The sequence below is a fragment of the Cyprinodon tularosa genome, unplaced genomic scaffold, assembly GCF_016077235.1.
Source record: "Cyprinodon tularosa strain WSP-4 unplaced genomic scaffold, ASM1607723v1 ctg69, whole genome shotgun sequence".
In the NCBI taxonomy this organism is placed as follows: Eukaryota; Metazoa; Chordata; class Actinopteri; order Cyprinodontiformes; family Cyprinodontidae; genus Cyprinodon; species Cyprinodon tularosa.
In genome coordinates, this window is record NW_024039440.1 from 1,587,665 (window position 1) to 1,602,240 (window position 14,576).

General features: G+C 36.2%; 1 protein-coding gene across 1 annotated transcript; it reads left to right on the forward strand.

The window, feature by feature from the left end:
* Window positions 1-685: 685 nt before the first annotated feature.
* On the forward strand, window positions 686-14,107 carry gdpd1 (glycerophosphodiester phosphodiesterase domain containing 1). Its single transcript, XM_038268023.1, has 11 exons — window positions 686-872; window positions 1,509-1,658; window positions 3,340-3,382; window positions 3,529-3,664; window positions 4,914-4,959; window positions 5,296-5,417; window positions 5,702-5,791; window positions 6,366-6,499; window positions 7,379-7,438; window positions 9,602-9,653; window positions 11,252-14,107. The coding sequence occupies exons 2-11, from the start codon at window positions 1,523-1,525 to the stop codon at window positions 11,384-11,386; spliced, it is 954 nt and encodes a 317-aa protein (XP_038123951.1). The 5' UTR covers window positions 686-872; window positions 1,509-1,522; the 3' UTR covers window positions 11,387-14,107.
* Window positions 14,108-14,576: the final 469 nt, after the last annotated feature.

Consider the following 14,576-nt stretch of genomic DNA (forward strand, 5'->3'; position numbering starts at 1 on the left):
GACCCCCCCTTGCCGCAGCATGTCAGTTGTACCTCGTCAATTTCTAGCTGTGATAGGAGCTGCCGTTTGCGGATGTTAGAACACTGAGTTAGTAGTTTATATATATATATATATATATATATATATATATATATATATATATATATATATATATATATATATATTATATTTAAAAAATATATATGTAATAAACGTTTGAAAGTGAAATATTCATCAAAATTTTAATCTTATGTTTAGCTGTAGTTTATATATTGTAGTATCTGGAAACGATTCCACAAAAATGGGAAGAAATACAAGTTTTATTGCTGTCTTTCTTTAGAAAACCCAGCTTCTAAGAACATTAGATGCGAGCTCGCCACTCACAACATGGTACCGTTGCAGATGTGTTGTTTCTTCGGCGTCTACTGGTTCAAGCTTTCATTTCGACGGAAGCCCGGGCGCATAGGCACAAGCGAAACCCTTGGTTTGTAACGATTACTTGTTTTGGCATATCTTTGGTTATCATAAATGTTATGAATATAAAAAAAGTTCGAGATGAAATACCAATAGGAAAAAAGGGAAACGCCCGGCGTAGGATATGTGTCTTTCTTGATTTTCTGATTATAAAATTTCTTTTTCTATGTAGAGCGGCTTTTATTGTGAAATTCTCCTACCAGAAGTGCTGATTTCATTCCCCGAGGATATGAAGAAGTGACGGCGCATGCGCGTTCGAGTGACAGCCGGTTGGTGTTGTTCCAGCTGTGTTGAAGAGCTCAGGGGATATGTGGAGCAGAGGCCAGGGCACATCAGTTTACCTCTGGCACCGCTGCTGACCTGCACCCAGCCAAGGCGGTCAGAGACACACAGAACAACCAAATTCATTAATGCAAAAGGTAAGAATCCACACAGTTTGACCTTATCTTCGCTAACTGTAGCTCAGTGAGGCTATTTGACATCGACACTAACGGTTATTAATGAGAGATTGGGTTTAATTTGAAGCTTTTTTTAACTTTAAAAACACTCTGGCTGAACCGTGTTAAGTATAACGAAGCATGGGTATGAATTATTTACAGTGTTTCTAAGCTTTGACAAAAGTAGATCATTTTACACAAAATTAGCTCTTTTTCTGATCTAATTTAGCTCTATGGAGATTTACTCAGCAAGTGCTTAAGTTTACCTTTAAAGATCTCACACAGGCCTAATGATCAGTTCTCTTAATCAGAATAGTACTCTACCCTTTAATAATTACTAGCAGTTTTCCCATTAATAAAATAAAATGGGAAAACTAAAACCTTCACTTGTTACCCTTTACCCTTTCAAAATGACTAGTCAATGGCAAATCTATTGATTAATACTCAGAAGTGCCTCAGATCTCACTGTTCAATCATTTGCTGCTGATAAAGACAGATAAGTCAGTGTGTTGAAGCCCCTGTCTCTCTGTGGATGCTAACCAGGACTGTATGTATACAGTATATTTTTGCATACATATTGTGGATGCTAACCAGAACTGTATGTATGTATTTTTGCAGTGGACTGACAGGAGATGTGTGCCGCTGTCTACATTGTGTCAACAGTGACAGGCTATGTGCTCACCTCAGCCCTGCTGCTGAAATGTCCAACTCTCCTACACCGGAGGAAGAGGGAGAGGTTCCTCAGCAGGCACATTTCTCATCGTGGAGGTGAGCTACACCAGGTTCTCTTGTAAAACACTTCAAGTAGATGTGGAATTAATTACAGGTATTGAAGTAATGTTGATTTTTTTTTTTTTTTTTTGCTTTGTTTTGGGTGGATGCTGTTTAAGAATCTCCTTTTAAATGGAATAGAAATCTGTAAAGAGGGTTAAAGATTAGGAAGGTGGCAAGAAGACCTCCCTTGATTACTGGAAAGGCTAAATATGAATGCTGGTATGCTAAAGGGAACATAAAAGCCAATGAAATGTATATTTAAAATATAATATTTTAAAATAATTTATCAAGCAATATCTGTGAAGATTCTCAGTCATCCAGGTCATGGGCATTCTGGAAAAAGTTCAGTCTAGGCAACTGAATGAAGTTTTCATGTCTCATCCACTAGTGGCTCATTGGCTCATTTTTTTCCACAGTAGGCTCACAGGAAAGTGGGTATGAGAGGGGGAGAGACATGCGGGAAAAGACCACAGGCCAGATTCGAACCCGGGTGACCCGCATGGGTCGTGCGTGGGTCATGGCTCATGCGCGTGCTAACCACTGCACCACCTGCACTCCTAGGCTTCTTCAGTTCTAACTAGTGGTGGGGATCACTGAGATTAATATACTGTATAGTATATTATATAGGGATGCACGATATAATCGGCCCCCTATAGGTATCGGCCTGTATCTGCCTTAAATCTGAATATGGGACATCGGCCACCCCACCGATATTTAACCCGATATTTGATCAGCTTCTGAGTTTCTAAAGTCTAAAAAAAAAAAAAAAAAAAAATACTACTTCTTCTTCTTCCTCAAAAACCTCTTTTTTACAGACTTAAAAACTTCTAAAGACGAGGGAAAAAATATTGATACATTAAAATATCACAATATCTTCATATGCTGATATATTGCCATTTAAAAACACCATATCAATCTCTTTTACTAATGAAATATTGCTATATGTCATCGTTATGCTACGAAATCCCCCAAAAATTCACGAAATGTTGCCATATTGTTATATGTTGATATATTGACGCGGTATCAATCTATTTTACTAACAAAATCTCACAAGAATTTGCAAAATATCACGAGAGTTTGTAACAGAACGATGAAATTTCACGAGATTTTGAAAGTAAAATAGATCGATACCGCGTTTTTAAAAATCAATTTGATATCAGCATATGAAAATATATTTGAGTATATTATTTTTCAAAGTGTCAGAAATGGATAATAAAACTGCTATTTTCAATGACTACTTATTTTTGTCCAGCTTTAACATCGGTATCGATATCGGTTATCGGCTACATGAGTTTTGAAATATCGGCATATCGGATATCGGCCAAAATCCCAATATCGTGCATCCCTAATATTATATATATCATTGTATATAGGTCAGCATATTAATCTCTAATTAGAACTGAAGAAGCCTCTTGGATGAGACACGAAACGTCTTCTCTAAAACTTCACGTCCAGTTGTCCAGACTGAACTTTTCAAGCTTATTGAGAAATGCCTTTCTTACTATCTATTAAAAAAAAACCTCTTAAAATATATCAACATTTTCTCTGTGGTACATTTTCAGACTTACCTGCATATGTTACCCCCAAGTACCAGCCGTTTATAAACCTGTGTGTTAATGAGATAAAAAATAGGAAGTACTGCAGCATATGTGATGTTTTAAATATTATCTTGTAGGTGCAGCAGAAAACCTGGAGAACACCATGGCAGCTTTCAAACAGTGAGTTAAATGATCTTTTAAATCCGTATTGAACTTATTTCTTTGAAGTTTACAGATTTAAGTGCTTCTAGTTTCATTGTTAAGACCTTGATCTGAGAGGGTTTATTTATGAAGTCACCGTGTGCTCTGTGTGTTGGTTCATGCAGTGCTGTGGATATTGGGACAGACATGCTGGAGCTGGACTGCCACCTGACAAAGGATGAGCAGGTCGTGGTCTCACATGATGCCAACTTGAAGAGGGTCTGTGGCGTCGATGCAAAGATCAGTGACCTGGCTTATGCTGTGAGTTTGGCTTCAAAAAAACGGCCAAAATCTGTCATACATCTTTTTATTGTATGTGTTCTCCATTTTTTTTGTCTTTTAGAACTTTTTTAATTAAAGAAAAACTTGACATTGGGACACCATATTAATATTTACTCATATTTTATTAGGAATTAGAATAAGAGAGAGAAAAAAACAACAACAATATCCTGTGGTTTTTGTGTGCAGCCGTTTAGACAGAAGGTGAAGGATCATGTGGTTCAATCAAATGAGATGCACACCTGATCCACCTGACTCTGTCACACGGTGGTTAATATTGTGATCTGTGGTTAAATGGGAATAAGCTGATTAATACTTCCCTAAATAGGTCTCTGCTTTATTAACTTAAAAAAATAAGATAAAATAAAGTATAAATATGTTTCAATCAGTGGTTAAACAGAACCCTCCATATTTGTATTACTCCTGGTAAAGATATGTAAAAACAGAACTGGAAATAAAGTAATCTAACGGCAGCAGCATAATCTTCAGAAAAATGAAACCCTTAAATTTTAGTAAATTTATTCAATGGGTGACACTATTTGGTGGTATTTGGAAAAGTTTTTTTTTTTTTTTTTTTTAGTCCAGGAACCTTTAAATGTTATACAAAATATCGTGTTTCCAGTATCTGATCGGTATTTGCCTCTCTCTTGAGTTCCTCACAATTTTTATCCATTAAGTTGTTTTATTTTTTTTTATTTCTCCAAGCACAACAAGTAGGATGATAAAGAACATTCAAAAATGTATTTTTGGAGAACATCAACAAAGGTTAGCTTCTTGGGAACCCCGAAGGCTAAATTAGAATATTTCAGTCTTAACCTTATCTTAAAGTCTGCAGTTTAGTCAGATAAGACTTGGATTGATCCTCAATACAACCAACTCTTCCCAGCATGAGTATATAGGAAGAGTACTGATAGCTGTGCAGCATATTGGAGGACCAGTAATACTGTGGGTCAGTTCCAACCACACTGGGAACAATCATCAAGTACAGGAATAAAGAATGATAGCGATCGACCGGCGAAGGCCACCCAATTGGTCTGTCATTGGTCCCAATCTACATGCTCTATATTTGATTTTTAATCACAGTCTTCCTAGACACGACTGAATGTACAGGATTTAAAAATTTGCTTTATTTTTGTCCACGTTTAACACATTTTGATGAAATCCATCATGAATGTCAACAAACGGCTTGAACGTATGTGAACTGTTCCCCGTTTCTGTGTTGTTTTCGCAGGAGCTTCCTCCTTACCTCTGCAAGCTGGGTGTAACCTTTCAAAGAGGTAGGAATTACAAAAATATGGCATTCTGGTTCTCCTTTCCAGCAAAAACACAAGCACTGTTCATATAAGCAACCATTAAGTAACATTTAATGAAGCAATAGTTAAGAAATTTATTGCAAAATAAACCCAAATTCTTCTGTCACCTGGGATGGATTTAGCATTCCCTATAAACACCCGGTTGGCTCTATCAGCAATGCATTAATAAACCGTTTCTCCCTTCAAACCTACAGATGTGTTGTAAAACTATCATAGTTGAAACAGGGTTTTTTATTACTTAGAAAGTTTTGGGGATACATCGATTCAGATTGTGACTTTAACTTGTCTCTTTGTGCTAAGAGTGTTTCTGTGAGGGAGGTGAAGACAAACGTATCCCTCTCCTCAAGGATGTGTTCGACGCCTTCCCAAACACCCCCATCAACATCGACATCAAGGTCAACAATGACACACTCATTAAGAAGGTGCGTGTGTGGGTGTTCTTTCTTTGTTTTTTTATTCATAAAGTATTGATAAAAGTAGATTTTCTTTAATTTTTTATGTTATTTAGACTCTGAACAAATGAATGAACCGTGTACCTAGAAAGTTCTTGAAAGGTTAAATTATTAGTTTAATGGCGGACATAAAGATGTGGAAACTGAAATCACATGCTTTTATAGTAAAAAAAGCTGCAAAGTTTGTCTTGTAGTTTGCTATGATAAGAAAAAAAAAACATATTTTATGTTTTTAAAGATGTTTGTTTTTACAGGTTTCTGAGATGGTTGTTAATTATGACAGAGAGGATCTGACTGTATGGGGCAACTCCAGAAACCAGATTGTCAAAAAATGTTACAAGGAGGTACTGTAATCAGATTAAAGCCTTGTTTGACTTCTCTTTCTGTATCATTTAATTTATTTGTTGCTTTTATACACTTTAAAAAGCCAGGGTTCCTACACAGATATGAAAAATAGAAGTTCCATCCATCCATCCATCCATCCATCCATCCATCCATCCATCCATCCATCCATCCATCCATCCATCCATCCATCCATCCATCCATCCATCCATCCATCCATCCAGTTTTGTTAACAAAATGCAGAAATTCATGTTAAATTTTTAGATTTCTGCTTTTAAAAATTTGCTCAAATTTCACATAAATCAGGAAATTTTGGGTTGGAATATTTTTGACCTGAAAGGGAACTGTTAAAATATTTTCAGTGGATGAATCTCTTCTGAGTAAAGAAAGATGCTTCTTGAATTATTATTATTTTTTAAATCTAGTTATTCTTTAGTTAGATGTAGTAAACAACTCAGTCAAGACCTCCCCAGCATCGTCTAAGCCTACAAACGTGATGCTACTTCTCTGTCATAACAACTTAAGGTTTTTAATTTAATCGAAACTGACTGATTTTTTTTTTCTTCCCCTGTTTAGAATCCCAATATTCCAGTCTTGTTCAGTTTGCCCAGGGTGCTGCAGTTACTGGGTCTCTTCTACACAGGCCTCCTGCCCTTTGTGCCCCTGAAGGAGCAGTTTCTGGAGATCCCCATGCCCTCCCTAATAACCAAGTGAGTCGGTGCAAGTATACCGTACATGCCCTTATGCCTTTAAAATGGAAGAACTTATATAAAAGAACTGCATAGTAAAACCTCTTGCAAAATCACAGGAAGGGGAATAAAAGATATTTAGGTCTCAAAGTAGCATTTTTTTTTTTTTTTTTTTTCCCCTTTCCTATTTATTCAAAATTAGAAATTTATATGGTTTTAATGGGTCATGGCAGGAACTGAACGGAAAAGGATTAGGGCCACTCAGAAAAAAAAAAAGGTTAAGAAAGGCCTTAGAACAGGCAGATATATCCCAGAATACTTTGCGAAGAGGGATCCCGTCGCAAAGTACTATGGGATTTACTGTCACAGCGGCCCGCCGTCGCCATAAGCTGTGGCTACCCGACAGCAGTGAATGATAATAAAGATGGCGCAGGCACAGTGCGGAGGAAGAGTTCAGTTACCAAGCAGAGAATAAAAAGCTGTGATCAGCTGTCCAAACGGTCAGTTAACTGAGTTTGCCAAAACGTCCAAAATATAGTCCCCACTGTAGGTGGACATGGTAAGCTTGAATGAGCTATGAGAACAGAACATTTTAAGCAGGGCGTGCATGAGGAAAAATGGGGCTTTTTTTTTTTTTTTTTTTTAAAGTGGAGGTGTTCTGAGAGATAAACCAAAATAATAAAAAGTGGAATCAGTATGTATGTTATTGATTGTTTTTGAATTTTAAGTTTCTTTCTGAATTTATAAGTATGCTGCACTTATTGGGTGGATTTTCATGAATATATTTTTTATTTCATCTAAAATTAAGTATTATGAAACATTAAATCACTTTTTTTTTTAAAGCATTGTTTACACTAAAATATTTTCCTTTTTGTGTTTTTTTTTTTTCTTTTTGAACAGACTAAAAGATCCAAGCGGATTAACAAGAAGTCAAAGATTTATAGCCTGGCTTGCAGACACGTAAGTCTCTTCTTCTTCTCCAAATAAAAAGTTGATATATTCCTATTACCCTGCAGTTTTAGTTTTTTGTTTTAGTGTCAGTCGTGCAACTATCAGTTATAAAGTTAGGGTTTTGTTTCATTGAAATTACCTTTTTACATCTCTACTCATCAGTGTCACCATGACAGTTTATTACTGGAAAATATCAGATATATATGCATACATAAAAGGGAGAATAGTAGTTGTGTGTTTTTTTTTTTTTTTTTTTTTTACAGGTTCGGTACCTTTGCAGCAAAAGTTTTATCCTCTTGCAGCCAAACCGTAGTTTTCATAGCAAACAAGACCAGTTCATCCAAGACAGTCTAGCTGCAGACCTGCACTGTCAGGACCCTTCCTATATATATATATATATATATATATATATATATATATATATATATATATATATATATATATATATATATATATATATATATATATATATATATATATATATATATAAATATCTTATAAAGACATATTTTATGTGTGTTTGCATGTAAGATATATATTCATTATTATTTTAGTGTTGCTTGTGCTATTTTCTTACCTTTGCTGTTGGACCTCATAGATTTGCCAATGCCAAATTAACTAAGCTTTGTGTACTCACAATGAATCACTGAATACCTAGATACGTGACCAAAATAGCCAAAAACTTCAGTTTTTTCCCCACAACACCAGAGAAAACTATAGCTACAAAACAAACGTTCAAATGTCTATTTATTTGATTTGTTTGGAAGTCTTTTTACTGGCGAAACAGCAGATTTCACAGCATGACGGGCAGCGTTTAACTTTTGGCAAAGTTCCAACGGGAGTCACAATTCAAACATATGCCGTAAGAGACAGATAATGTAATAAGTAAAAGAAAATCACCAAAAATGTATATGATGATAAACGGTTTTCTTGATCTTAAGAAGGGAAAAGGCACATTTAAGTGAGCACTAGTTAACTGAGCACTCATCTCGCAAATTTTCTTTTAACAAAGTCCAGCAGCAGATAAGTACTAAGCGCTATTCCAGAAGACTTTGAATAAATACACATCCGGTGCTGACAGCACAGGTGACTGCATTCTGCAGGTCTGGGTCCTGACAGTGCAGGTCTGAAGCCAGAACTCTCTCAGTTGATCTGCTGAGCTACAGGTCACCTATAAACGGCAGAGGCAGATTGGACTTTAGATTATTTTTTCTAAAGCAAACAGCCTCAGAACCTTAAATGGCTATATAGAATTTGTTATTATCTTTGTGTATGTTTTGCCTAAAATCTGGACTGCATCATTCTAGGCTGACAAAAGGGAGACTTGTGTAATTTCAGCATGGAGGGCATCATATTACACAAGATATGATAAATGCACAAATCAACCTTATAAAGTCTTGTCAGAACATGCCTGCTCTGCCTCGGAGGACAGAAACTTCTCTGAAAAAAACAAATTTAACCAGACGAGGACCTGGAATTGAACCGTGTAACAGATGAGAATAAAGACATACAGATTTTTAAAGACGTCTACCTGCCAGACAAGAACGAAACATGTCCCACACATATTTATTAAACAACTGTTGAAGGCATATGTCTTAGCATTTTAATCCCCTCCCATAGGATGTAATGTGTCAGTTTTATTACAGATTCAGATGAAGCAAGTGTTTAAACCAAGACGTCTCGTCTTTAGAACCCATTTAGAAATTTCAGAGAGCTGAAACAGCCATCCGATGAGGATTAGGAGACTTCCTTTAATGTCAGGAATGGAGTCCTGACATTTAAAAGACTTCCTGATGCTCACAGTCTGGAAACAGTTCGTAACTTTATATGGGAGATTATGTTCAGAGATGTTTTAAAGCCATACCGGCTGATAACCCAAAGCATAGTATATTAATAAGTAGTTGACCTTCTTTTTTCACAATTGGTAAAGGGTGCGGGAATATCCTCTGTCTGATAAAGCACATTTTAGACCCATTTATGTCTTATCAGTGGAAGAACACCTTTTTTCAAATAGATCCTTTTTTTTTGTGGAACCTTGTATATTATTGTTAAAAATCCAGATAGATAAATTACATCTTAATGGAACCATAAATAAAACACTTAAATATACATTTTAAATGCTTTTCTACTTGTATTTTTCTTTTCTAAACATTTTGCATTTGTGTGTTACAGTTTGCTGATGAGAAAAGCTCTTTTTCAACATTTAACTGCAAGGGGAATACAGGTAATGTAGCTGCGACTGATATTCAGCAGTTATCTATAGGAAAAAGGAATATTTATGCTTAGAAAGGTGGTAAATATACACTATATTGCCAAAAGTATTTGCTCACCCATCCAAATTATTGGAATCAGGTGTTCCAATCACTTCCATGGCCACAGGTGTATAAATTCAAGCACCTAGGCATGCAGACCGTTTTTACAAACATTTGTGAAAGAATGGGTCGCTCTCAGGAGCTCAGTGAATTCCAGCGTGGAACTGTAATAGGATGCCACCTGTGCAACAAATCCAGTCGTGAAATTTCCTCGCTCCTAAATATTCCACAGTCAACTGTCAGCTGTATTATAAGAAAATGGAAGTGTTTGGGAACGACAGCAACTCAGCCACGAAGTGGTAGGCCACGTAAACTGACGGAGCGGGGTCAGCGGATGCTGACGCGCATAGTGCGAAGAGGTCGCCAACTTTCTGCAGAGTCAATCACTACAGACCTCCAAACTTCATGTGGCCTTCAGATTAGCTCAAGAACAGTGCGCAGAGAGCTTCATGGAATGGGTTTCCATGGTCGAGCAGCTGCATCCAAGCCATACATCACCAAGTGCAATGCAAAGCGTCGGATGCGGTGGTGTAAAGCACGCCGCCACTGGACTCTAGAGCAGTGGAGACGCGTTCTCTGGAGTGACGAATCGCGCTTCTCCATCTGGCAATCTGATGGACGGGTCTGGGTTTGGCGGTTGCCAGGAGAACGGTACTTGTCTGACTGCATTGTGCCAAGTGTAAAGTTTGTTGGAGGGGGGATTATGGTGTGGGGTTGTTTTTCAGGAGCTGGGCTTGGCCCCTTAGTTCCAGTGAAAGGAACTCTGAATGCTTCAGCATACCAAGACATTTTGGACAATTCCATGCTCCCAACTTTGTGGGAACAGTTTGGAGCTGGCCCCTTCCTCTTCCAACATGACTGTGCACCAGTGCACAAAGCAAGGTCCATAAAGACATGGATGACAGAGTCTGGTGTGGATGAACTTGACTGGCCTGCACAGAGTCCTGACCTCAACCCGATAGAACACCTTTGGGATGAATTAGAGCGGAGACTGAGAGCCAGGCCTTCTCGTCCAACATCAGTGTGCAACCTCACAAATGCGCTTCTGGAAGAATGGTCAAAAATTCCCATAAACACACTCCTAAACCTTGTGGACAGCCTTCCCAGAAGAGTTGAAGCTGTTCTAGCTGCAAAGGGTGGACCGACGTCATATTGAACCCTATGGATTAGGAACGGGATGTCACTTAAGCTCATATGTGAGTCAAGGCAGGTGAGCAAATACTTTTGGCAATATAGTGTATTTTAATTAAGAAATATAGAAACAAATAAAACATTTGATTTTTGTTTCTCTTACTTTTGTCTCCTCCTAAAGCTCCAAACTATAAAAAATAAAACCTAAAAGCATGTTTGTGAGTTACTGCTTTTAAAACGTTGCAGAGTATTTTAAGAGAAAGAGTTACCAGGAAAATGTCCCAAGTGGCGCACATGTTATAAATATAGATGACAGTAGGTGATGACTCCTTCTATTGTCTGTTTGGATTAACTGTACGACTCCTGCGTCTGGTTTCAGGTGTACATTTGGGTGCTGAATGACGAGGAGGATTTCCGAAGGGCGTTTGACTTGGGAGCCACAGGAGTAATGACAGATTTTCCCACCAGGCTCAAAGAGTTTATGGATAGGAATGGCATTTCTAAGCCCCAGTGACCTGCCAACTCATACCTCTCTCCATCTCCACGGCCATTATCCTTCAAGCTCGCTGACCTGCCAAACAAGCTCTCCACATTCGCCCACTTTTACTGCACGCATTCCTGCAGACCTGCTTTCACTTTGGGGTTCTACAAGTATGAGGCTCACCTTACATTAGAGATGTATACTTTTATAGTAGTAAGCTAGGAAAAGAGATTTATTTGTATTAATCAAGCCTTTTTTCATCTTAATTTACCCATCCTAAAATTTTGGTGAAAGATTCCAAATACTAGAGCAATGGATATGATTGTAATGTAGTGACGGCCATGTTTGAGATTTAATATTAAACCTACAGTCATGAAAAGATGATTAGACCACTCTTGTTTTCTTCATTTCTTATTCTAAAACTGTATTACCTGAAGAATACAATAAAAAAAGGGTGGTCTTATCATTCTTTCCAAGACTTTATGTTAAATAATTAGCCATTGCACATAAATATCAAAGATTATTTATGCTGTAGTAAAAGCAGCAGTCCAACGGACACTGAGATAAACAGTTTACACAAAAAAAGGTCCAGAAATAGTTTTAGCACATATTACATTCAAAAGAAATTTTTTTTTTTTTACTCAAAAAGTATATAATTTTTTTAAGTTAAGTTTCATTAAGTTTTATTTTCCAGTGTTTAAATGTTTTTTTTAATTTACATGTCAGGATCACCTTAAAAAGTCAATGAGACTTTGTCTACTGGTGAATCTGAATAATTTCGATCATCTCCTTAAAGTTAAGTATATTAGTTTCTTGGACACAGATTTCATTTAAATTTCATGATTATATTGTAAAGTTAATGAATATTTAAAAATTCTGTTTATCAGCAAAGGTGAATATTAAATAAATCAAGTTTATTTATAAAGGGCTTTCAAACAATCACAACAAAGAACCAAAAGCTGCACCTAACTGCAAACTATAAAGCTGCATTTAAAGTAAAATATATGCATTTGAACGATGGAAGACTAAAATCAGTAAAACCAATGTAGTATAGTGTTTGCTGAGGTTAAAAATTAAAGCTTAAAAAAATCTAATGGAGTTTATTTTAACACAAACACTTTCTAAAATATTTGTCTATGTGCAGGAGATTTAAAGACTCAATATTTGGTCTAATCTCCTTTTGCATGAATGATTCATTAAAGCTGCTTTGTATGGAGGTGATCAGCATGTGGCGCTGCAGAGGCATTCATTAAATGAATATTGGTGGATCAGTGTGTGAACACTTAACGTCGCACAGAGAAAAATAGTTAGAATGCAGTTAAAAATCAACGTATAAATATAGCACCTTCCCCATTTTTAAAGGGATTAAATATTCAAATTTTCTCATAAATTGGCCTTTAAGCTTCAATGAGCTGTAAGCTATAATCAACATAATATGTAATGAAACTCTGAACATAAGGTCACTTTTTAATTTGAACTACTCAAGTATGTCATTGGTGATTGTTTAATTCATTAAGGTGATCTGTTATTTTACTCTGAGCCATTAGGAATCTTTAAATCTGTTCAACAAGATGTGGAACTTTCTGGCATTAGTATTAAAACTAAAGGCTATTTATGAATTTAATAAACTCCCAGAGTTCAGTGTAAAACCGTTTTTTCTTCCTAAAATTATAGGTTTACATCATACAATGTCTAAACTACTTTTATTTCACCCGCTTTGTGGTATTTCCCACTTTTGAATTGTTTTCCTGTTTTTTTTTTTTTCCCCCTAACATCAGACATAGAATGAAAACAGTGTTAGGTGTTGAAGGAAGCCTAGGTGTTATAATAAAAATGACCACTAACATATTATGGTGTGTTCATCATATCTGAATTTCAAATAGGAAAAAATTTATTTTTATGATGAGGAAAGTCCCCCACCCTACCCCCCCAAGCGACATATCATCTGATGTTGCCATTCTGCTTTAAAAGCTCCTTTCTGTTACATAAATAGGAAACTTGAAAGAAGCAGAGCCCTTTTAGTTCACTGTACTGTAATAGCTACTATTTGCTGGTTTTATTGTGCTTTTATACATAGAAATGTCTATTTGGAGTTTTCTCCTTGAATCGACATATATATATATATTTTTTCTCATGTATGATTTGAGCAAAGAGTTTTGCACAGTTTATAAATTGTTCTCTTCTGTCTGTGTGACACTAATCGTATTTAAAGCTGTTTTTAAAAATGATGAGATGAGTTCTGTATTCAGACAGTTTATTGGAAGCTGATATGTATTAAAATCTGCAAGACAATGATGGCAAGCAGGGAATGCTCCTGTTGTCATAAGGAGGATGCCACTGGGTAAACCTGCTCAAACCAATGATTCTTTTTGATCCGCAGGTATGACCATGTGTTAATGGTCTGTAATGAATGTAGTATTGAGTGAATGTACTATTAGATGCAGTTTTGCTTTGAATTGTTATGTTTTTTGTCATTTACTGGTATCATTCAATGAATTTTCGACAGTATTTCCTTAGCTGTCTGTGTACAATCAGCTTTTTCCTGAAATTGATCTACCAGACCTTTTACAATGATATTGTTGTACTGTACCCAGCGTCATGTTATTCTGCATGTTTTCAACAACGTTGGTCTGTTTTGAAAAGAATCAGTTTGTGGGACCAGGCCGCTTGAGTTTTCCAAAAACTTATCCCACATTCTGACCAGCATTTCATTGATTATAGATAATAAAAAGTACATTTACATCCACAACAATACAGCCTGTATTTTTGCTAGTAAATCATTCATTACATGGAGTTTAAACTGAAAATGTAAGATTGGTCTGCATGTAAATGGAAGGTGAGGCAAGTTTATTTATACTGTACATTTCAGTGAAAAGACAAAAGTGCTGTATATAATAGGAAAACACAGGGATGAGCAGGATAAAAAAATAAAAAAATTGGTATTTAAATGTAACGAAGTCAGACTACAAACTTAAGCTAATAGTTTTTTGATAGCACAAAGTCTTCTCTAAATTGATAAGCTTTTAATCTCCATGTAAAGAAACAAATGGTTTCAGTACTTTTCCAGGTTAGAGGCAATTTTTCCAGTTTATTCCAGCTACTGCTCGTGTTTAGTTCTGGTTCTGAGTATGGAGACTATATCTTAGCAATCAATTTATATTGATTAACGATTTAGATTGTCTATAAACTGTAATCAATTTATAGACAAAAGCATCTTAAGGTC

What these genes read in the sequence shown, in the direction of transcription:
- gdpd1 (XM_038268023.1), top strand. Translation starts at nt 1,523, where the DNA reads ATGTGTGCCGCTGTCTACATTGTGTCAACAGTGACAGGCTATGTGCTC. An exon ending in ACCATGGCAGCTTTCAAACA is followed by an intron (nt 3,383 to 3,528) that starts GTGAGTTAAATG and finishes TGGTTCATGCAG; the next exon opens with TGCTGTGGATATTGGGACAG. An exon ending in GGGTGTAACCTTTCAAAGAG is followed by an intron (nt 4,960 to 5,295) that starts GTAGGAATTACA and finishes CTTTGTGCTAAG; the next exon opens with AGTGTTTCTGTGAGGGAGGT.